The sequence below is a fragment of the Mercenaria mercenaria genome, chromosome 18, assembly GCF_021730395.1.
Source record: "Mercenaria mercenaria strain notata chromosome 18, MADL_Memer_1, whole genome shotgun sequence".
Taxonomy (NCBI): Eukaryota; Metazoa; Mollusca; class Bivalvia; order Venerida; family Veneridae; genus Mercenaria; species Mercenaria mercenaria.
The window spans coordinates 51,947,597-51,973,699 of record NC_069378.1 but is presented as its reverse complement, the minus strand read 5'-3'; the positions used below and the strand labels follow the sequence as shown (position 1 = coordinate 51,973,699).

The 26,103-nt window shown below is 34.0% G+C and overlaps 1 protein-coding gene across 1 annotated transcript; it reads left to right on the top strand.

The window, feature by feature from the left end:
* The first annotated feature begins 4,727 nt into the window (after window positions 1-4,727).
* Window positions 4,728-20,022, top strand: LOC128550583 (neuronal acetylcholine receptor subunit alpha-2-like). Its single transcript, XM_053529851.1, has 9 exons — window positions 4,728-4,791; window positions 6,694-6,836; window positions 11,282-11,326; window positions 12,409-12,518; window positions 13,715-13,820; window positions 17,135-17,259; window positions 17,709-17,824; window positions 18,139-18,339; window positions 19,108-20,022. Exons 1-9 carry the CDS (start codon window positions 4,728-4,730, stop codon window positions 19,590-19,592), a joined length of 1,395 nt encoding a protein of 464 aa, XP_053385826.1. The 3' UTR covers window positions 19,593-20,022.
* Window positions 20,023-26,103: the final 6,081 nt, after the last annotated feature.

Genomic DNA, 26,103 nt, shown 5'->3' with positions numbered 1-26,103 from the left:
CTGGTTAAAGTTTTACATGCAAGTTACTATCTCCAAAACTAATGCAGATATTGAATTGAAACTTTACATGTGTCTTCGGGGTTATAAAACTAGTTGATAGCATCAAGTCCCATAACTTTGACCTCCATTTTGGCCAAGTTATGCCACTTTATACTTAGAAAATCCTGGTTAAAGTTTTGCATGCAAGTACATACAGTTATTACTTAAAGGCATATAGCTTTGAAACTTATTTTTTCTTTTTTTAGATCAAATACCTACCTCACTGGGTCAAATCCCTTAACTCCGACATGTACTTTGGGCAAATTATGCCCCCTTTTGGACTTAGAAAATCCTGGTTAACATTTTATATGGAAGTTACTATCTCAAAAACTAATGTAGATATTGAATTGAAACTTTACATGTGTCTTCGGGATTATAAAACTAGTTGATAGCATCAAGTCCCATACCTCTGACCTGCATTTTGGCCAAATTATGCCCCCTTTATACTTAGAAAATCCTGGTTAAAGTTTTGCATGCAAGTACATACAGCTATTACTTAAAGGCATATAGCTTTGAAACTTTTTTTTTCTTTTACTAAATTACCAACCTCACTGGAACAAGTCCCATAACTCTGACATGTACATCAGATTACGCCCCCTTTTGAACATAAAACTTCAGGTTAAAGTTTTGCATGCAAGTTACCCAAAACTAATGCAGACTCTGGATTGAAACTCTAAATATATTTTAACATTTAGGGTAACATTTTCCTGCTTCTGGGACAATACTTCGAATAGTCGAGCATTGGCTGTCTTACGGACAGCGCTTGCTATTTTAATTATTTGTTTATTTAAATATTTTCACAATTTTCCAATGTATGCCCCATATAAATGTACTTTTTTATATAAAAACTTTAGGATATGCAACGCGCGAGTCATACGTAGTCGAGTCATTAGCACAATTTCTACAGCAAATTTCGATGTACTCATCTTCCGAAATATTAATACCCAAACTTGCTCAATTATGTACCACAAGTCTGTTTTTTCTTGACCATGAAAGAAGCGCTGTCTTTCTTTTCCGTTTTCTTTCATTTATGCACATAGAATACATTTGAATTTTTTTGATGTAAGGGTTAATTTTACCATACCAATTTCATTTAGTGGAGTTTCCATAATTAACAATTAATAAAAATTTTAATTCATAAAAAGATCAAGAGTATATGTTAATTCCAACTAAATATCCGCATACAATATCTTCACACTTACATTTACTATTAAACTATTCAATCAAGAATGGGCTCATTTTATACTTTTCCAGAAAATAACAACATCTTGGATGTTTTCTCAAATGACCCTTATCAAATTGGTAAGAAGAACTTGTCATTAGGTAGGATAGTTAATTGCCTTACAATTGATAGGGTTCTCAGTAGTTAACAGTTTACAGGGGTAATCTAGGGTTACACTGGCCATCAGATAAAATGTGCTATTTTAGAGGCTTAAGATTTTTAAATTTTGCTTGCAGTATTTATATAAAAAATAACCATGCAGCCAGGGAGCCAGGCTACCCCGCTGTCTAAAACCTTTGAAACTACTGAGTTGAACAGGAAACACAGTCTACTACTGACATCCCTTTCTGAAATCCAACTTGATTGTTTGAGATTTTTCATACTTTTCGGTCCAATTTGTCATTCTGTTTAGTAACATTTGTCCGCTATGACATTTATAAGTGTTATCCCACGATAATTTTTGGGTCATTTACGTCCCCCTTTTTAAACACTGGTGTGATGATGCCTCTACCCCATGACTCTCGATATTCATCTGTAAACTTTGTAAATAAGCTATTATAAAGGTTTTTAGTTAATAGAAATAGTGATAGAATATCATACGATGCTTTAAAGAATTCTGCTATGAGGTTATCAGGGCCGGCATATTTATTATTTTGTGAGAATACTGCACTGTGGAAGTCTGATTCGGTATTTGTCCATTTAATTCACGATCGATTAATACGTTTTGCTCTAAGTCAGGTTCGGCGTTTCCGTCTCCCGGGATATATTTGCCAAATGAATGCTTAAAATTTTCAAATAGACCATCTACTCTCAATGTTTCTGCCTTAACTGAATTTGATTTATTTAAGCTTTTTACATTGTTCCAAAACTTTCTAGGTTTTTTTTGCTAGATCTGAGATTCTCTTACCTTCATTAATTTTAAATATCCTTTTTGCTTTATTTTTCACCTTGATTTAATAGGTTCGGGAATTTACCAAAGCCTCACTTTTCAGCGTTTTTCTGCCGATTAAAAGCATTAATTGCAATTTTGAAAGCTTTCCTAGCTTAAAAACAATCTTCTTCTGGATGAATAGAATATACCTAAAGCGGACGCGGTTTAATTGAGTGTACGCAAGAGCAGTAATGCAATAATCTCCAATGCCACACTTTCCAAAGACCAGTGTATTAGTGGACTAATCAGGCTATCAAGCTGCTTTCTAGCGTAAGTCCTCTAAATCCTAATTGTACCTAGCAACAGCAACAACAACAAAAAAAGAAAATTAGTTTTCACCCTGTAGCATTTCTAGGTCCTCTAAGCCCTATTTGTGTCTAACAAGAAAAAAAATTAGTTTATACAACTAAATTTCAAATCGCAGACTGGTATTAACTATCACTTTACTCACAGCGAGATAGTATCTCTATTTAACGAAAGGATAGAGCAGAAAAATACAAATACAAAGTGACATGGAAATTAAAAAAATTCAAGTCAGAAGTTATTGATATAAAATTTCATTTTCAGAAGACATAAGATATTTTTAATTTATCGTGTCTGTTACGTGCAGCAAGTGTTAAATCGATATCGAGGCATCATTTCGTATCCAAAGCATGAATCTTCTGAATTAAAAATGTTTTGATAAAGGTTGTAAATGTATCATAGACGTTCAAAAATATTTTGAAAATGTAAAAAAATAAAAAAAATAAATAAGAAGTCATGAACGCCAGAAGAAATACGTTTACCTGTTTTTTATTAAATGTTATAATCGAGATGTTAATGACTTATGAATGTAAGTATTTCTGTTTTTATATTTTCAAAATTGGAAATTTCAGAATTTTTTATCAGCTGTGTGATTAATGTGAACATTATTTTTCAATAAATTTAAATTTTAACGTTATAATTCTGTTACAATATTATTCATGTATGTAACATTATCATTAATAGAGTTAAAGTTTCATTATATAATTCTGTTACATTACTATTCATTAATGTTAAAGATTTTACAATATGATTATGATACATTACCATTCATCAATTTAAAGTTTTACCAAATATTTATGTCATGTTATGGTAAATCGGTACATAACAATGACCATTTACAAATATAAATAGAAACATTGTGCCCAAAACAGCAAACATTTTCAGTATACATATTATATAATATAAGTCTGTAAAACTATTTTGCAATTATTGTGTCTATCAGAATTGGCCAGGTAGGCAAATAATTAAATCTACGGCTCACTACAGGTGATTTTAAGAACAGAGATTTTTTTGGTGTTTCAATAGAGCTGTGGTGTTTCAATAGAGCTGGTGATATGAAACATGGACACCCACATTTACACATAAAATATTGTTAAAACATATGGATGCACCCTGAAATATGATAATTAGATATTAAAATCACAAAAGCGGAAATCATCGAATGGGCACACACCTCGTCTTCATAATGATGCTTCTAAGAATTTTGTAGATTTCTAGCAAGTATTTTTCAGAAGAAGTGCGTACAAGATATGCGCATCTCGTATTGACAGCGAAGCGTCTGGATTCAATCTAATGGTTGCTGAGAAACACTCATGATAAGATCTGCGCTAAAGTTTATAAATGTCGAATAAAGAAAAGGTCATGACTTAGCAACCGGAACATGAAATAATACGAGCATCTCTTCTTTTGAGTGAAGCTCCGTATGGAGTTTCCTCGAAATCAAGTGATGGTTGTTGAGGATTACTTTGGTCAAGGAGTGGCGATAAAGTCTAAAAATGTTGAATAATAGAATGGCAATAACTCTAGGAAGATGATATGCGCATCCCCTCTAGGGAGTGAAACTCTCTATGTAAATTATATTTGTATGCGTCATTGGTTTCCTACAAATACTCCCGAACAAGAGATGTTGCTCTGGTATACAGACTTTGAATAACCAAAGGAAAATATTTCAGTAAAAAGTCATCACACCTAAATGTGAAAGTAACTTGCGCATCTCCTCTTGTCAGTGAAGCTTTCCTATGACAATTTGCTCAGTTCCAACCAGTGGTTGCTGAGAATTTTTTTGCCAAGAACTGCAGGACGGACAGATGGACATATGGACGGATGAAGCCGTCTTTACAAGCTTCCCCCATCGCGAAACATAAAGATATTAGGTTCCATGTACACCATACCAACTTTTCGTTACAAGTATTATTTCAGTTTCAATTTAAAAGTTTCCCCGTACAATTTGCATTAAGAAAATATGTCTTTGAAAAACTGCTTAGCATGAGACTGAGCTACCTGAGAGACTGTCAACAGATTCTCAAATGCTAAATAAACAGTATTCCTTGATATAATATACTCTCCTATGAAATATTTCAATATGTAAACAAGCTTGTGAAGGTAATAGTTTTACTTGTACCCATGTCAGATATTAGCTAGAATCGCATTTTAGGAACGTTGTGTCAACTATTGTTACAAAGTGTATCAATTAATATAACTCGAATAAAAGTTTGCAAGTAATTATCAATCATGATCAATGCATACACTTCAATGGCTATGGAAACTTCTTTCAAAGCCCTTGAAACAGGACCAAGTTTGTTTAAGCAGCGGTATATGGTGTACGGAATGTACTTGTGCACATTTCATATTTACCAATAGCTTAAAAATGACAGAAATAACAGTTTTAAATTTTGCATACAGTTTAGAACGTTCTGTAGCAGATTCCTTTTCAATGTGGTGCTTGAAATTGAGACAAAATCAGCCAAAAATAGAAGTAGAAACATTACAATTCAAGAGGCTACAAATTATTGATGCCAACTGTTTAAATCATCAGTATATTCAAACTACTCTTTTAATAACCTAGAGCTGTATTTATCATAATTTTACGTCTGAAATTTTGACTTCGACTTTAACCATAAAGTTTCATTTAAATCCGTAAACGATTTGCATATAGAGGTAAAAAAACTTTAAAAAAGTATCTCAGCATTTCAAAAGTATTGCAGTTTTGAACGTTCTTCAGCTTACTGTTTTTTTAAATGTGCTACTTGAAACTTTGACAAACTTGTATGTAATTCCAAAAATGTTTAATGCCAGTTAATGTTTATCTTCAGTATATTCAAACTGCACTTTAAATACCCTAGAGCTGTATTCATCACAGTTCTAAGACTAAATTTAGATCTATTCACGAACATTCCCTCAGACTTGCTTGAAATGCAATAGGTAAGTAAATGATCTTTTGTCTCACATGCTTTGCCATTGTCATGGAAACATATGCGACACTATGAAATTATGGAGTCTAATTGTAGACAATTATGGGTTGAGCTTTTTCCAACAATTTACCTTGCAAACCCCGTCAAAGCAAGCCATAATAATTGTGATTGATCTTATTAATACTGACGTTGTAGATGAATGCACGATACAGGTATTTTCTAAAATTATTAGAATTTTGAAAGTTTTGCATGAAGTGTTAGAGGATTTAAGATGAAGGTCGCGGCATTGATAGGAGAAGAACTTGTTTGGCTTTCTGGCCTCATATGTTTTGTTTCAGCAAGTGGTTAAATGGTAGTGTTACATACAAGTTGCTTTTAGATTAAGTTCAAGTATGCTTCTCAGTTAAGTAAAATATATATAAATGTGTCGTAAAATAATCAGAAAGCAGTTATTAAGGAACAATAGTTCTCTTAATATATTTAATGTACATGACTCTATGTCTTATTTGCTTTATTTATTAACATAAAGAATAGAGTTGCAATGTAAATTTCACAATTTCGCATAAACAATTAGACATAATAATGTTAAATTTCGTTGTGCGAGCATATCTGAAAGTATTTTGCTGGCTTCTAACCTACTTTTACAGGAATACTCGCATTCTAAACCTCATACACGTTTATATTTATGTTTAGATTTTTGTCAGTTTAAGGCATTTTTGATCCTCTTATACAGACTGTTTTTATATAATGTACATTGATATCTACTTTTGTTTGCAGAATGATCGTTTAATACTGTATATGTGTTGATATGATTTGAAGTTTGCATGTTTTACTGTTCCTTTGTCTTGTCTGTATACTTATTCTATATGCAATTTTCATATTGTGGAAGACATTAAATAAATAATATTAATTTAAATCCGTATAAGATTTACATATATATGTCAAAAAAGTAATCTTAGCACTTCAAAAAAAGTTTTAGACTTAAAGCGTTGATGAAAACGGGCTCTTTTTTGGGTAGAAATGCAATTTTGGAACGTAGTAGTCTCTACTGGACATTTGTCCATATCTTCATATTCTTTAACTGAATGGAAAAGCGTGCTGTATATATAATATCGCGAAACTCCGCACATTTCTTTAGTAAAATATTTGTTGAAAACAGTCTTGCAAATACATTAACGAGTATGTCCGCAAAGTTGTGTGTGGATCAATAACTCATTGTACTATCAAGTCGTTTTTCAAAGAGTTTTACTATATATGGCGAAACATAGTCTCCATTACTGTTTCAGTGGCAGATGCAGCCTACAGTGCGGCAAAAGAAACGGAAATCAGGACCGAGACTGTTTTTGATGCTTCATATGATCCCGTTTCTCGGCCTAAGTCACAAACGCACGTTAAAGCAGGTCTTAATGTACTTGCCATAGATGAATTGGTAAGTAAACCGTATGTTACTATGTGATTTACGGTTGTTGGAATTGTTAAACCCTGGTGAAAAGAATGCTACGAGCTCCGTACGAGTAGGTTTTCAGTCGAATCTTGGCAAACTCTTATGGCGTTCGTATCGACATCTTTGAATTTTGCGAGCGTCGTACGGATTTTTTGAACGCGTAGAAGAATCTAGTACTGGGTGAAAATGTTTCACCGAACTCCTGAGGTCGTTACGAACTCGCAGGGCTTTTCGAAGTTGGTAGCAGCTCACAAGAGCCACGTACGAGTACCGCACTGGCCCCGGATAGGCTTGTGCGAGCATCGCAAGGATTTGGAAAACTGGGAGGCTTGCTTATGCTCGCACGATTATTGCACGAGACGGTCAACGTGCTATACGTCTATACGACATTAAGAACACCATGCAGAGAACATGCAATGACCTCATCTACACTTCAAAATATGGTTTGAGGATCTTGGAAATTAATAGATTGCTAGGTTGCGAAAAATATAAACCGTAATACTATGTCACAATGTAATTTACGGATGTAACGAAATTGTTAGTTGTGACGTATATACACTGTATGTCATAGTTTAATTTAGGCATTTCGAGAAAAGATGCTTTGTGACATTGTTACAATGAAAATTACAATGTGACTTACGGAATTGGTAAGTTGCGACTTACATACACTATATATCGCAGTGGAATTTACGATAAGATGGAACGAATATAACTATATTTATCGCACATAGACGTCGCCGGAGTATGAAAAAGCCATTACATTAACACGATAATACACATGTGTAATAAAGCTTTGATGTCGACGTCGTTTACAGTATAGGAGACGTTGGTCAAATTGACTTAATAATATGGTAAAAGAAAGAAGATCTTTAACGTTTCGACAGGGAAGGCTAACATATGAAAAAAGAAAATTACATTTGTGCCTTTCTAATTGAACTAATTAAGCTCTCTGAATAAAAATTGATAAAATACCAAGCAGAGCATCGTATATTATTATTTTATATTTATTTAAAATTATTTATTTATCATTTATATTATTTCGTTTAATAAATTCAATATGAAACGACACTATGTTACAATGGAATTTACGGATGTCTGGAATATGTAAGTTGGGACGTATATACACTGTTTGTCACAGTGGAATTTACGGATTTCGGGAATGGGCAAGTTGTGAAGAGTATACACTGTATGTCACAGTGGAATTTACGGATGTCGGAAATAGGTTAGTTGGGAAGCATTTAACTGTATGTCACAATGAAGTTTACGAATGTTGGTAATACGTTAGTTATGAAGTATATACAATGTATTTCACAGTGGAATTTACGGATGTCGGAATAGGTAAGCTAGAATATAACTATATGCCACAATCAGATTTACGGATACCTGGAACAGGTAAGTTGGGACGTATGTCACAGTGGAAGTTCCAGATGTCGTGCATATATAAATTGGGACTTATATACATTGTATGTTAAAATATGATTTACGAATGCCAAGAATATGTAAGTTTAGTCTATTCCACCATTTATGAATCATATCATAGGAATTATGTTTCATAGATTTGCAAGTAAGTGTTACTTAATAGACAAACAAATATTGCACTTAAGCGGGTACAAAGCATATATGTAGGGTTATCATATTAATGTTAGTGCACACCTTAATATTTAAACAAAGCGACCTTTGATATTTTACAAACATACGATTTTTTAAACTTCTCACACTATAAACATGACTCGTATTTTTGAAACTAATAGATCTTTGAAGAAGTACCGGTATTGACCTTCCCAAACTTCAGTGTTATGTGATTTAATGCATTGCAGTAATTCTAACGTAAGCAAATATACAAATTAATTGGGAGAAAGTATACCGATAAATATGGAAACATGCCTTGCATGAGGTTACAAAATACAGGCCACCATTAACTAATGGGATGAACGAGCAAATGAATTACATATCAAACCATAAAAAACGAAATGAACATTTCACTAAGACCATTATTTCCAGTTGTATTTATCTGGTAAAATATTTATTGATGTATTGAATATTTTCTAGATTTTATAGAAGCATGTAATTACTTTCATTAGCTACTGGGCGCGATTTATAAACACGGCTTGATTAAAGGACAAAAAATCATTATACCGCGCGAAATGTAATATTCTGTTAATAGGACAGAAAAGAGAACATTTCAATTGAGCTTCTCTGTTATAATCAATTAGGAAATTGTATGCATACATAAATGATATTTCGGTACACATACTGGATCGTGAAACAATAGCAAATAAGGATAAATTTCAATCATTACAAAAAATCTACTCTGAGGAGAATAAATTAGTATTTGGAGAAAATGGTGTATGAAAATTAATTAGTGACAAGATGTCGTAATTCACACGCGTTTTATAAAACTTTTACTAATTATCCCCCGCCGATGAAATAGGGAGGGGGTATTGAAATGGCGTTGTTCGTCCGTCAGTCCGTCCGTCCGAACTTGAAATGAATCAATATACTGCAATGATGTCCGTCAATTATTTTTTTGCATTGGTCAATTTCCCTTAGAGTTATTGCCCTTGATTAAATGAAAAATGCACAAAAATGTCCATCCGCAGCCATTTCTCAGTAACTATCTGGTAGAATTTCATGAAACATGCATCAACACACTGTGATGATGCGCGTTAAGTTTTTGTTTTTGGACTGGTCAATTTCCCTTAGGGTTATTGCCCTTGATTTAATGAAAAATCCACGTCTGCAGCCATTTCTCAGTAACAAGCTGGTAGAATTTTAGAATTTAGAATTTCATGAAACTTGAAATGAATATAAACCAACAATACTTCGATGATGTTTATATTTTTTTTTTTAATGTGTCAATATTCCATACAGTTATTGCCTTTTAATTGTTTAAAAATCTACAGATTTGTACTTAACAAACCAACCAATTGGTAGAATTTTAATAAACTTCTTTCATTCTTTTCCATGAACATTTATTATAGACATGTGAAGTTTTGTACCCACACCTGGTCACCGCCTTGCCTTGGTCACACCCACTCCCCCCTACGCCACCCCCCCCTCAAAAGAAATCATTGATTTCTTTTTTTTTCAAACCTTCCATGAAAATTTATTAACATGCAAAGTTGTACCTTTCCCCAACCTCACTCTCCACTCAGTCTTGCCCACCACTCCGATCATGCATCCCCATTCCCCACCCATTTTTTTTTAATTTTTAATTTTCCATTAATATTTATAATCAACATGTGAAATTTATGACCCTCACCTGGTCACCCCAGCTGCCCCACCCCCCCCCCCTACCCCAGCTGCCCCCACCCCTACAAAATAAAAAGCATTCATTTTCTGTTAAAATGATTTTGACGAATGAAATTATTTGCTTCTTAGTAACATCCTTAAATTTTTGCCAGTTAGATATTTTTGCCATTCTTCACCTCAAGCCCTTTGGCGGGGGATACCAATTCATCGAATTTTCTTGTTAGTTAATGTTTTATGCATATAATAATTATGTTTTATTAATATATGTGGGTGATCCAGAATAACATTGAGTTTATTCCCATTAATGCTTAATGATAAAATATAGAAATACCTAGTTCGCCATACCTGGTCTTAATAGCCAGGGTTTTATTACAGTTTTCATTTCTATGTTAGGAAAAAAAGTGACTGCCCCATATATTACATATAAAACAATTTTAACGAGTATTGACAGGTATAACCTTTTAGAATATTTATCTATATATATATATCATGTTTCTGTTGCCAAAGGCTATTATCATAAAATACTTATCAGTTCTATAAGATAAGAAAATAAATGTCAAAGTTGAGTTCACATCGAGTTCAAAGTGCTTTAAAAGAACTAATTCGAACAAAGCCCCATATAAGATAAGAATTATTATTGGGATCAAATTGCACCATTTAAACCCTTCTCATAATGTTCTGGAAAATTGACAACTATTATTGTCATAATATTTTGGCAAAAGATTGGCTCAGCTCCATAATTGGTACTTTTTTTCATTTTATAACTTTTTATTGGTGGATTTGTTTTCGTAGGATCATTTTTTAATTCAGATGACCCTGTCAAACAATTTTGTACATGAGAAATGTTAAACAGTTTTGTACATGTGAAAATTATCGGGGGTAGAGGTCATTGTAGACTTTACAGGCCCCGGCCTATGATCAATATTTGTGTTGTCTTGATTAATATAAATAGACGAGACTGTCCGCTTTATGGCCGATGAACTTCCATTGGAATTTTACTTGACTCTAAAGTGCACAGATTCGTCTTGCCATCAGTTTATGATTCTTTTTCATGAGTAGCAGAAAAAGTAATGCATTGTTATTTGAACAGGATTTTCTTACCTTCAAGTACTGAGTTTTGGTGATGCCCACGATGTAATGTTGCATGAGAAAATAACAAAAAATGAATTTTTTTTCAGGATTTAAAGGGACAGAAACTCGCATTGGCTGGTTGGTTGAGACTTGTAAGTACTTCAAGGATTTGATAGTATAAAATAAGGTACTGCAGATTATGCATTCCTTTTTTAAGGATTAGTAACCGCCTCGGTAGCCTAGTGGTTGAACGCCTGCTTCGAATACGGGACTCGTTGGTTCGCTCCCTGACCGTTTCATACCGAAGACGTGAAAAATGCTACAAGTGGCTTAATGTAACAGCTGTTCATCCAGGTTTTAAGAATACCGCCAAGTTGTAGAGCGTCCGCTTCGAGTGTGGGAGGCCGTGGGTTTGAACCCCGTAATGTCATATTAAAGACGTGAACAATGGATCCAGTAGCTCCCGTGCTCGGCGCTCAGCATTAAAAAGGAAAGTGGCCTCTTCTCCCATACCCTCGTGGCGATGGATTCCATCAGGAATGGGGTGTCGAGAGTGATTAATATAAGTTGTATAATTTCCTTCACATTCGACCTAAAATGAATTATGTATAAACTGAAAAAGCTTACCACGACGGCATCTTGTTTGGTGTTTATTATTTCATTTACACAATGTTGAAGTATTCATTAAGCAAGGTTACTCTTGCAATGAAATTAGTGTCAATAGTTTATTTATACCATTATGTAAAGCATAATAACTTCTTTCGTTCTAGTCTGAAAATGAATTTTTCTTTTCGAAATGAAGGGAAAACATTTCAAATAATTATTATAACTGAAATCAAATATGACATTTTGTTTTACATTGCCAGGGGAACCAAATGACAACTTTTTAAACCATGTTTTCAAATGTTGGTAACGTTCTCATTTTTGAGCCGATTTTGAAAATTCTTTCACTGCCTAATGAAAACATAAGAGACGGAATGAACATTTAAACAACATAATAATAAATCAAATATTGCTTTTTCCTATAATAAGATCTTTTGTAGAAAGCACATACAAGCAATTCAACAACAGATTAACTCGGTTTGATCGGTTCTGTTCATGGGGTAATGGAATGGCCAACAATACTCATGCCCTCTAGTGCCTGGTTTACCGGAATTCTTTGAATCGGATATTCTCTTCGATCCCAAAGGACTAAAATATAAGAAAACTTAGTACTACTTTTAATTCCTTACAGGAATGGAAAGACGACAGAATTGTTTGGAACAAGACAGCCAAAGATGACATAGAGTACATATTTACACAGCCAAAATATATATGGAGACCGGAACTTGTAGTTGACAATGCGTGAGTAGCGATTTATAATAACACATCTCACATGGTACTTTATCGCAAAGATTTGATAAAAGTATGCAGTTACATTTATATTTCACTCTTACCATGCTAAATTTCTAAAATAAACATGTCCGTCTTTTAATTTGGACAGTGCCATTAATGTTAGAAAGGGTGCTCACCGAAAAGAGATACTAACTGAATGGCAAACAGTGCAGACAAAGATTAGCCTAACCGGATATGCAGGATGATCTTGGTCTGCACTGGTTGCAAAAGTAAAATCAGATGCCGCCAAAGGGCTAAGGATTAAATATAGATTACGCATTTAATTGAAAGTAAATATAATCAAAATAATTTCAATGTTGATTGTAAACTGATACTAGTAGCTTCCTCGCTTCGCGCTCAACATTCAGAGGACAGTTCTAGGACTGCTCAGCCCAGAATGAGGATAATGTGGCCGGATGGGGCATTATGTCACATAGCCACGATATGATATTGCAACGAAGTAGCACTATAAAGTTTGGTATTGCGTGCACTGCACCGCCTCAAGCAGACATCGTTGTTTATATAGATTAAAAATTTCGAAAAAGACGCAAAACCCGAAGTAACACTGTTCTTAAAGACCTACCGCGACCTAGTGACCTACTTTTTCACCCGGAAAACTTCATGTAAATCATCCTTATAATACAGGTAATATATAGCTCAGGTGGACAATTTAGGGCCTTCCTGAATAAATATGTTTTCGCTACTTTTTCAAACCTATTCAGTCAATTTTCAGCATAGTTTTAAGAATAAAGCTAAATAACTGTTTTACACTCTAGAAACGAAATTTGATTGAAATTTAACTGTTTTATGTACACATTGCTACATTAATTCCATAAAATGTTAAGACATTAAACACATTGTCTTGGCCGAATATATGTCGCTGTCAATTTGAAACTTAATTCTTGTATATCTCATATTTTTCATGCAAACTATGTATAATTACCACCATGGAAATACGAAAGAATACAGTTAATTTGTGGTGGCTCTTAAAAGCTACAAAAGTTAAAAAAATCTTTATGTTGATATTTTAATGGAATATATAAAATGTAGGGTTTTAGATGTGCCCGGTAATGTATAGTTCAACTCTTAAGATATCGAACAATAACTTACACATATACACTAGGTCGTATATATCCGTAATTTATTGTAAAATCTCATTTAAAAAGCCTTGCTGACCTAGGAGCTATAGAGAGTACCGATCTGTTAATGAGAGTAAAATATACTGGAGAGGTCGAGTGGGAGCCCCGGATGCTAATTTCAACCCACTGTCAGGTAAAAACTGCACAAAGCTGTATGAAGTATGTCTACACAGTATATTGGACTATCTATGCAATATAGGCATCGCTTTGACGTTATTATAAGTGCACACTGAAAGACAGTAAAACGCAACATTCACGCGGTTGTTAGTAACTCGTATTTTAGGCATAGATATATGTTCAAAATTTGTCACGAAAATAGCATTATACTCTACTAATATTCGGCTGAGTTATGAAGAAATACATATTTGCATGTCTTGTGTTTTAGAAGATGAAAGTCGAAAAATATGACACAAAATTTAATTGAACAAGCTTTTTCTTTCCCCTTATATGCTGACCGGATTAATAAATTACTAACATAAAATATTCCTGTCAGTACCCTGAAATCAACCTCTGTCGACATTTCGGGGCCTCCGTGGCCGAGTGGTTAAGGTCGCTGACTTCAAATCAAGTCATCGATGTGGGTTCGAGCCTCACTCGGGGCGTTGAATTCTTCATGTGAGAAAGCAATCCAGCTGGCTTACGGAAGGCCGGTGGTTCTACCCAGATGCCCGCTCGTAATGAAATGATGCACGGAGGGGCACCTGAGGTCTTCCTCCACCATCAAAGCTGGAAAGTCGCCATATGACCTATAATTGTGTCGGTGCGAAGTTAAACCCAACAAAATAAATAAAATCTGTCGACATTTCACATGTTTGCAATTTATATATAAAAAGGAATCGAATGGCCAATAAAAAAGATAATTCTATCATTATTAGAAAAATATATTGCTTCAAATTTATAGTAGAGAAGCCTTTCCAAGATAGAATTATTACAAAATGGAATTCCTTGTAATCAAAAACACCACTTCAGATAGTTTCAGTACGCGTATTTCTGGCGTATTTAATGTCTTTCAGTATCACAGTTCCAGACCGATTATCCCTCAATAAATGTTTTTATCATCTACATAAATAAATTCTGTCAAAATACTGCTTGTATTTCACAAGTACGTATATAAGAACAGGCAGAAACAATCCTTATTTTGTACTGTATTTTGCCGGACTAATTTCATTTACTACGCATGACCCGACACATTTCTATAGATAGAGCACACAAAAAAAATAGTTCGACCGCGTGTTTTGAGCCGTAACGGAATGATACACTTTTTCAATTGAGTTATGTCGGTTATTCGGTTCATACCTGGCTGAAAAAAAAACTATAGAGTAAGTTGATATGTATGTGTTGTTTGCCATGAACTTGATTATATCAATGGCGCAACGATTAAGCGTAATGATTACTACAAACCTTGAGATGCGAGTTCAAGCCCAGATTACGGTCGTAATTTTTCTCTAGCATACACTATTTTTCATCTTATTTTAGTCAAGACTATTTGAAAACTCTTTTTAAAAACCATTTTATGTATTTAAATGAAAATGTTGGACTAATTTGTTTCATTGTTTCTATGTTTTAATATATTTTGCTACTTTTATTTCAATTTAATCTAATTTAATTACACGGTAACTACGACAAACAGGTATGTATTTTAGACTGGCTAACACTTCATTGACTTATCGATTCAATGAACTGCACGATTTTCCAGTGCGATGTTTATTGATACAAACGATTTAAAAATGTTCAAAAAGCGAACTTTCCAAGGCTCGAACCTCGGAAAGCAGGTTTGTTAAATCAGCGCCATAATCTTTGGCCCATGCATTCGTTTACACTCATTGATAACTTATACCGCTTTACTATGTATTACATATATGCTCCTACCTTTTTTTGGCAAATCAACTCTCCTGCATAAATTAGTCACGGCTAAAACATGTGGTCGACCTATACACTCAGTTCTATTTTAACATCGGTTAACATCGTAGATTTGGATTGATAACAAACCAACAAACAAAAAAGTGGAGGTATATATTAAACGGGTCATTACAAAACTAGCTAGATCTGAGATTTTCTAATTCGGCTCTCATTGATTTTGCTAAGTTGTGCGCCTCATGTACCCAAACTGGCAAACCCACTTGAGCCGAATATAGCATCCCAGATCAAGCTACTATATATTGTAATAATCTTATTTGACATCGCTTTCAGTCATTTCTTTGCTTACGCCAATAAGAGGGATTGCACTGAGTTTATGCAAATTAATTGGTTTAGTAGTTGCGCAAACTTGGAAAGCAGTAAAAACGCAAAATATGAATTTCATATTCTTAAACTTTTACAATTTCCAGCTTTCAATATCTAGATATATCTTCACATGATGCTTTCCTTCTTCGCCTGCAATGTGATGGTACGGTGGACTGGGAACCGTCTGTGTTGTTTGTTGTGCATTGTGAGGTGCGTGGACGCTTAGTGCTTGTTTTCTGTTTTCTGTATTACATTTGTAGATATCTGCCCCTATCTTTTATCTTTTGTGTACATCTTTGCATGTAAGCTTTTTGCCGACTTGACTTTAACACTCGAAATAAAACTGTGTATCAAATTCACATCTAGGACGATACGTCGTATAAATGATTATGCATTTGTTCTGATTAAACATTCATAAACATTTAAATACAGAAAATAAGTTGAAAACATAATTAACAAAAAATGTTAATTCTTAAGCTCTTTTTTAAAAGACGAGAAATCTTAGGCGTGTTTAGCAAGCTTAATATTGACTTCTGTACATTTTATTCATCTGTGCAACGGTGACTGTTGAACATACATATGTATGTTTATGTTATTTATCAGTGTATATATATTAAACATGACCACCTTAACTTGGAGATCAGTCTCAGAATGCAAACTTAATCAATTCGAATATGCTTGTTTCTATTAAAACACGTTTACGCATAAATGCCGTCATGTTAACGTGCGATTACGTCAATGTTTTTGTTGCGACCAAGAAAGAGCTCTAATAAAGTTTATCTACTAGATCAAGGGCATTTTAAAATCGAAAGATTGTATAGCAAAATCGTGATTTACCTGAATTAATACACCGGTTATACGTCGCCAGAAAAGTTCACTCGGGAAAAGCCCTAAGGCTTGTGAAATTTTTCCACGGACGTATAACCTCTTTCTTTTAAATACGTATTTTTCTATACATTATTTCTTATTAATAAAACAATTAGAAGTTTCTTTGGAAGCATAGAACGCAGGGATCCAACATTAAAGTAAGGTTTGGTCAAATCTGTTCAAAAGAGGAAATTTAATGTGTTAAACCTTTCTCGTACCAAGCACCGGTGAATAATCATCATAACAATACTGCATCTGGTGTTCAGAACTTGTGCTTCGACACAACTAGTCAGCCTGTATGTTTGAATCTGGTCGCCAAATTTTGTTTTCAGTATAATCAATTTAGTACAATTTTAGGTGGATATAACATACTACCCGTATGACCAACAAAAATGTGCCATTGAAATCGTCAGTTGGACATATACCATAGAAGAAGTTAGGCTTGACCACTTATATGAGGAAATTAATCTTGAAGATTTTGAGTAAGTTGTCAAACCCAGATTTTCAATTTGATCTTGTCGGTGATTATTCTACATTTTCAAATAATAATAATAATAATAAAAAGAAAATAAAAACAAAAAATCGACAAAAACAAAAAAAAAACAACAAAAAACAACAACAAATATGAGCCGCACCATGTGAAAAACAACATAGTGCATTTGCGACTAGCATTGATCCAGACCAGCCTGATTATGTTCGAGACGTTGAATTTTAGTGTCATTAATGGATTTTGTAGCTTTGATAACTAATGTCATTAGGCGCGTGCCATATTTCGTAATTAAAGCTTAATTATTAGGTATCAAATGTGATTATTACATTGATAGACATAATCTCATTGGATAACAAAATGTATTTCGTTTTCCGTTTTTCTTTCCTGTACTGGGATTATTTGATTGAACATATATATTTACGTGTTTAAGTAATGTTTCAGAAAACACGGTGAATGGGAAATAACACATACAGAAAATGAGGATAAAAATCTAACAGAACATCTGCCGGACGGAACAGTAAGGGTGTATCCACAGCTTGATTTCTGGATTCATCTAAGTAAGAACAACAACGTCTATTGAGCAAAACGGCTTAAGTGATTGTTGTTGTACATTTGTTAAATTACAAAACAAACTGGCACTTTTTGAAAGCATTAACTGTCACCGCAGGTAAAGTAGCTCAAATATTTGTATGACCGTTAAGTATGTCTAATTTATTAATGTGTGCTTGATATTCATCTTGACGTCCAAATAAATGTCGTATACGCTGACTGAGTTGTAGATAATTTTGTCATTACTTGTGATATCGTCATTTCTATCACAGAATGATTTTTGGCATAAGTATGAGCGACTATATTTCTTTCTTTTCTTCAGGGCGGAGAACACAGTTTTACAGCTTGAATGTTATGATGCCAATTATTTTGACATCACTGATGACTGCCTTGGTTTTTATCGTTCCTGTTGATTCGGGAGAGAAACTGTCCTACGTTCTCACGGTTTTTTTGTCGCTTGCTGTTCTTCTGACCATCGTCGCAGATTCCATGCCACCAACTTCAATAACAATTTCAGTCTTAAGTAAATAAGTGTGTTATTTTTATCTGAACTGTATAAGTATAAAGGAAAGAAGTACAAAGGGGCGGTACAAAAGCTCACAACTTAAGGTAATGGACCCGTAATGACAATCGGCAATTTACGTGACATTACGTTATATCCCGATACTACTTCGGTATTTTCCGGCTGCTTATGTAGCTTATATGAGCCCCCAGACGGATAATGCCGAAGTCATATACGGAGAATACGTAATCACAAAAATCGAAATACTTTACGGGTCCATTACCTTAACGTAATGAAATGACATTGGGCAATTTCCAAATGAGCATGTTTTCTTCGTAAGTGATTTCGGCATTCTCTGGCTGATTGCTGGTATGAAATACGTAGCGGTCGTAGAGTGCCTAAATAACAATAAGAGAATACGTTTTGGACGTACATTGCCCAAAAGTATTACGGGACCATTTCCTAAAGAACGCTCCTCATACTGAAAACATATAACAGTTTATGTATGGACGTGAATATCATCAAAAAACTAGATATATAGACAAAGCAAAATTTTAAGAAAGTGAAGGTAAAGCAAACCAACAAAAGAATAAAATTTCAATACATATTAGCAGACGGTCATGCATTCATCTAATTCACTTGTTAAATGACCTGCAGTCGATCGTTCTTTCTGAAACTGCAAGCAACACAGTTCCTCGTAGCAAACAGGGAGCGTTTGTCCCCATTATCATTATTTGCTTCGGGATGATTTTGTCACGTTTTCAATTCTAACATTGTGTTTGTTTGCAGGTCTGTATCTTGGCATTGTGCTGATTTTGGCAGCAGTTAGCATCTTGATAACAGTTCTTATTCTAATCATGAACCACAAAGAAGGCCAACCAAAAGAGAACTCATTCGTTGTTACAATAACCAGGTGCACGGCCAAAATGATATGCTGGAATTCGTCGGCTTTAAATTCAATGTCATATGACAAAGTTTCACCAAAGAAAGTGTCAGCAAAAATGGAAACTGGTGGCATCGTATCTACTGAGAAGCTCAATGACGTCCAATATGACGTCACATGTGAAACATCTAATGAGAAGCTTAATGACGCCACAGGTGACACTCTGAAGAGAGATCAATCTTGCGTTGACAATAGCATTGAACTCACATGGATGGTTATGGCACAAATATTAGACAGAGCTTGTTTCTACGTCTTTCTAATCATTACTGTAGTAATGAATATTTCGTTTGTAGTTGCTCTTGCTACAGGCGGCCGAACAAACGGACACTGAAACTTTACCTTCAAAACCCAAGCTAGACGGTTTGATATGTTGGCACTGTTATGTATATTTTGTGTGTTTCTTTTTCTTTTCAAGTTGAACTATTTTAATGGTTCCAAGTAATGCTGCTAGTGAATATGAAATATCAATAAAAATTGATTGATTCTTCAATTATGGTAATTAAGGCTGTTCAGTACGACGTGATATACTCCACAAAATAAAGGAAATTAACTGACTATTTCAATAACTCTAAGATATTGTGTTTTTGCAGAGTGTTATGAACGTTCAACATCATATATTAATTGTCACTGGTCAGTTTGACCGCCTATTTGAGTAAATGTACCATATCAGAACCTTATGCTGCTATTGTTGTCCATTTAATAAAAATGGTACCAAAATAGAATGCTTGGATACAGTCTTTTATTTATAAACACTGTTTGTATATTAATAAAAAAACAAAAAAAGTATCAAACAGGGAATGCCATGTTCCAAAAACGCAGCCTCCCCAAAACGAAACCCACAGCACGCAGACATGCACACTACAAACACGCACACGCACTCGCATACAAAGCAAACACACGAGGACAAAACGAACAAATAAAGGAACACAGTTGGGCACCGCCTTGGAACGGTCAGTGGCAAAAACACCACTGGGGAGCTTAAATCGGTTTATTGTGCGCACCCAATCTCACTCTTACCCCCACCATGTTCCAAAGACACGGGACAGTGTAAATAAAAGTAATCCCCGCCAGGTGAATCTCTAACACACGTAATGGAAACAAAAAGGCATGGCATGTAAAACACAAAAATGCTCCTGTATAAATATATAAAAAGCAAACCTTAAGAACCAAAAACGTATATACTCAATGCCTTTGCAGAAGACAGAGCAACAAGAGAAAACACCCTTAAGGGCCCGACGAAACAGGCCGGAAGACAGGTATCAAAACAGTTCAGTCCTAGTGGGATTTAAAAACTGTTTATCATAGAGTCCTCCCCCTCTTCCGTCAGACACAATCAAAGAGGGAAGCGTAGTGTCCAACTATAAACGGGTTGAACACTAAACATGCGGTATGCCTCAAAACAGTTGGGTCGTAACCTCTTTTAAAAAAACGTTTTATAATTTTACCAAATACAGTTGGAAAATTACCATGACCCAGTATCTTACGCAGTTTGTTAACCACATCACCACTATTTGCATATTCATGATTACTGAAGAGAATGTTACAAAATGAAAAACATTGTTATAAAATATTTGTAACGTATTAAATCAATTTCAATACATTAAACAACTTTCTGATCTTAAAATCTCTCAGTGTTTTCTGGAAAAAGTACGTTCGTAACTTCATACTAGGTATGCTTAACCAGTTTGCATAAAATGAATGAGTACTACAGTAAATGTCTCAGGAAAACAAAATATCACCAAAACGGATTGATATGATTATTAATTAAAATCAATAGATTGACGGTAAAATGAGCTGATTTTTATGAAAATATAGAGTAAACAGTTAATTGAAGGAGGAATCAGTATTTGAGCCGCACCATGGGAAAACCAACATAGTGGCTTTGCGACCAGCATGGATCCATGCTGTTCGCTAACGGTTTCTCTAATTGCAATAGGCTTTGAAAGCGAACAGCATGGATCCTGACCAGACTGCGCGTATGTGCAGGCTGGTCTGGATCCATGCTGGTCGCAAACACACTATGTTGGTTTTCTCATGGCGCGGCTCATATTGTGTTACCATTTTATTAATCTTGCTTTACTGTTTCAGTTATTTAATAGAAACTGTTATTCAATAACTATTTATTACCAGCCTTTAAACACAGCGTTTGCCTCGTCAAATAATACAAAAGCCTCCGCTATAACAGTGCCAATATCTATATCAGTCAGCGACCCCGGGCCGAAAAGTGATATAGATATAAAGCCCGCATTTTAAGGAATTCGATTGGCTAATTAGACAGGGCCAAACATGATATAGATTCGCAAGTAATAAATTGAGTGTTAAAATTTTGAATCCTTGTAAATACATTTTTAATAAAATTGTCGATAAATAAGTGATTTGATATTGGCCCTGTTATTTGTCCTCGGGACAGTCGTATTAGCATCGGGCCAATGGGACTGCCTTCAGACAAATAACAGGGCCAATATCAAATCACTTATTTATTAACATATACTATAGAAACATTATCAACATCAGGTTTACTTGTCTGGCACGGGGCACTTCATAACTTGTAAGACAGTGATATTTTTTCCGTGATGCACTTTCAGATACGTCACAGTTAACGTTGGTTCTATTGAGGTTATAGTAAGAAGTAATTGAAACTTCAAATATTACATACTGATTTACTTAAATTGTAAATATTAAATTTTAAGATAATTTTCTTCTGTTTACTTAATATATTTTTCCTGACATATAATGATATTACCCGTTCTATGTTTCAGATTCATTCTAAATTGACATAACAATTACTGTAAATGACATTATCAATAAAACACACACTACTATTGATTTGTTCAGTCATATGATCATAAAGCCTATATTCAGTTACAAGAAAATATACAAAACCAACATGGTTAACTCAGAAGGGACTGCACAGATCTATGGATCAATGGTCTTAAGACAGATATCTTAGCTAGGTCTGTGTTCTCAGTGATGATTTTATCAAAACATTGCGCTTGATCTAATAATGGCAATGGATCGTTGAAAATAGCAGATTAGTATGGTACGATATCAGCCAGAGGAGAACAGTCTAACAGTTAAATTTGATTTTCTCTATAAAAAATATAATAATGAAAAAGGGTGAAGATCAATGTACTAAATACACATTAAACAAACACAGCATTCAATTTTTACAAACACTCCATTAATTTTTTTATATCATTTTATGATTCAGCCACACTTACAATATACAAACAAGCTTTCTAGCCTTTTATCAACGGGACAAGTCCCTTAACATTTTTCTTTTTAATTAATGTCATTGTACATAAGTGAGAACAATATATATAGCACTGTATATACTTGTGAGCAAGAAATTTCGATCGTACTATTCAATATAAAAAGGTTGAAATAAACAAAACCATTTTTGCGACTTTAACAAAAACAGTTAATAAATGAACGAGCTAAGAATAATTACGAGAATATCCTGCATTTATATCAATTATTCAATTTGCATACTTCTATCCGATACTTCTCTGAATATAGATATAGGATAGTCTTAAGAATATTCATCTTAATTTCAGGATAGATAAATAATTGCGTGCCTTGCACGAAATTCGAAATGGCAAGACTCCACAATTTGGAAAATTGAAAATGAGACACAAGATCACATCATACAAACAAGGGAATTAACTTATAGACATATTCAGTAATGTATTTAAAGGGTTTCTCTCCCTTGCACTGATACTCTAATTTGCTTACTTTTATCATAAGAAAACAAAACTAATATATTCAGACTCCTTCCAATGTTCTAAGTAAATTGTAAGTGTGTTTTTTTGGCAAGTATAGTAATAAGTCACTATTATCTAAAATAAATGGTAAATTATAATATATAGAGGTACAAAGGTAGTCTTTGGTTAGTGTGTCAAATGGGAAATGGTGTATGATAATAGGACTTCTTTTTTACAACAATGTTATTAATAATATGCCTTTTTTATGTTAGTTGTCTTCTCAAAATAATAATGCATGACCGCCCCATATTTTATTAAATTTATTCATTGACATTGATTGCTTTGCCTAAACTTTTCCTTGTTAAAAAGAAGTGTAATCTGTTTTATAAAAACCTGAATATTTGGGTCAGAAAAATTCATTTGTCTTTCAGCCTGACATTTTCTTCCATAACCTTTTTCAATCAATTTTATTTCAATATCACTTTGTTGGTTTTTAAGGTCTGTGATTTCTGAGTCATATGCTTTTAATTTCTCCCTTGTGGACCTCATTTTTTCATGAACTATATCCAACTCTTCCTACATTTCCTGCTTTATTTCCCCCTTTAAGTCATTTAGCTTCGACTTAACACATTCTTCTGTAACTAGTTTTTTAAGACACTGGTCATTGTACTCTTTACAAGCTAGATTTCCAAATTTGATATCTAACGCACCAATGAGTGTAACTAAATCTGATATTGTCGGTTCGTTGTCCTCTCTTTTTATATGTGTAAGCAAAGAATCAATTTTTGTTTGTTTGTCTGGTTTATCTTTCTTTTTCTCTTTACCGTCTTTTGAATCTTTTTGATCAGAATTGTCATCTTTTGAGTCCTTGCTTTTGCATTTTTCTCTAGCGCTCTCTCTTCTCGACATTTCTCAATTCTTACTATTCAGCTCAAATTGAAACAAATTTACTATATACTCAAATTGCCTATTTACCCAAACCGCTGTATAGTTGACCGCCGCTGTATAGTTGACCACACGCCAAAACCGGTTTTTACCACGTCAGAAATGTGTATTTGTCTATAACCTCTAAAGACACTCCCGCGACTTATAAATCCTTTTTTCTTCACATAACACCGTATAATATATCCATTTTCGTTTAAGATAGTTAGAAAATTAATTCAAATTCTGTTCTTAAAACGTTTATTCTTCCAAAATTGAGAGAGAACTTCAAAACACGTCTTTCCCCACAAACTAACCTTTGACCTCCCAACACTCCATTAAATTTTGTAGAGAAAAAATGACTTATAATGCTTGAAACGACTAATTCTGCCTTTGAGACCAGTGTAAGATCAAGATCTACACTGTTCACCATTCAGTCAGTATATTTTGGTAAGCACTCTGTTAAAAAGATAATGGTACAATACAAATTGAAAGATGGACACTTTCATTGAGTTAGGGTTAAAAGTCAAATTAATCAGATAAACATCTTCACAAGGAAAGAAAAAGAAATGACAGAGACAGGGCATTGACAGAGAGAGTAGTAACTTATCCTCAGATCCTTACAGATAGTTTCTATATTTGTTTAGAAGAAAGAAAGTGAATCCACAAAAAGAAAGACTGGTAGAATGAATTTCCATACTTCAGCACTGATATAGCCCAACGACGCTTTAAGAATAATTTGTGTAATCAGTAATGATTTCGGTTTTACACTGTCATAGTTAAAAACATATCGACTGTTACTTACCAAAATCATAAATATGATTCCTAAAAATCGTACAAGTTGCACGCGATTCTTAAATATCCACGGTTAGCTACAAAAACTGAAACGACGAAGAGTCCTAAAATGGAAGTAAACAGAAGAAGTAAGTACGAACATTGTTGGGGGCAGCGCATTTGGCGTTGGTACGTGATACAGCAAAACATTCTGTGGTTTAGATTGCATCTTTTCTGCTACAAAAAGAGGTTTTTATGAAAGAAACAAGACGCAGATACCAGATGTCAAACTGTGCAGAAATACATATACGTCCCTGGGAAAGCATTTTAAAAATAAAAATTGGGTATTAACAGTACGTGAATTGCCTTGTTTGCACACGATTTTTCTCCCATTAATACATGGGTGGATCCAGTGAAAAAAGTAGTTTTTATGCAAGAATAAATGCAAAATGGTAAAATGTGTAACTTTCATTTTGACAAAATATTGCTTCATCGGTTGTTGTTGTTTTTTTGTTTTTTTTTTCAGCAGAACTGACCATTTTTGAATAATACCTTAGCCTTAAGACTAAATACGACTCCATCAATCTGAGATAACCATTTGTTTGCTTGGTTCGGTTCCTTGCTTCAAAAATATTTTTAGATCAATCTTTTTAGCAAATACGCTGAAACTCGGTATTTCAAGGGGTCGAGCATTTTAATTCGAGATATCCGAAATTCTAGTTACAATGATATTTTATGCAAGTGTTTTCGGGACGGGAATTGTGTTCGAGATGACCGGAATATTTAGATAAACGACTTTTATGTATCGATTTTTAAAGTATAAATAATAAAACTGCCACAACAGTCTCTAACTCTCTATCATATTTCTGTCGATCACAAGGCCCAGGAGATGGTCATGTCGTAATTTAAAACCCAGGAGATCGAATTAGGGCTGACGTGGTCCTCTTGTTTGTGAAACGCTGTTAATCAAAGAACGAATGGTTGTTGGAATAAAGAGTTTGCATACCGGGTGTGACATCGCGGGATCAAATATATTAGATTCCTCACGGCAAATATAGTAGATAACACTTTCTTTCATACCGCCAAAATCTCCAGTTTCAACAATATGTTTTACAAATTGTGATGATCTGAAGACAGTTTAGCAGCAATTAGCAGTATCTGACATTGAAGTTTACGGTTAAATTATTTAAATCATTTCATAAAAAAAAATGTTTCGTTTCGTCAAAGCACTCTAACATAGACGATCTACTTTCGATTTCAAAAACTACAAGAAAATACAATTTAATGTTTCGCCGATTTGTTTATTTCTCGAAAAATAAGAAATAAAATTATTTTTAAAATCAGTAGTAATTAAACAAATCAGTAAGAGCTCTTTCTCGGGACAATTTATCCCCTTACTGACTGCAAAAATCAAGCCATGTGTCATCATGAAAAGCAGAATGG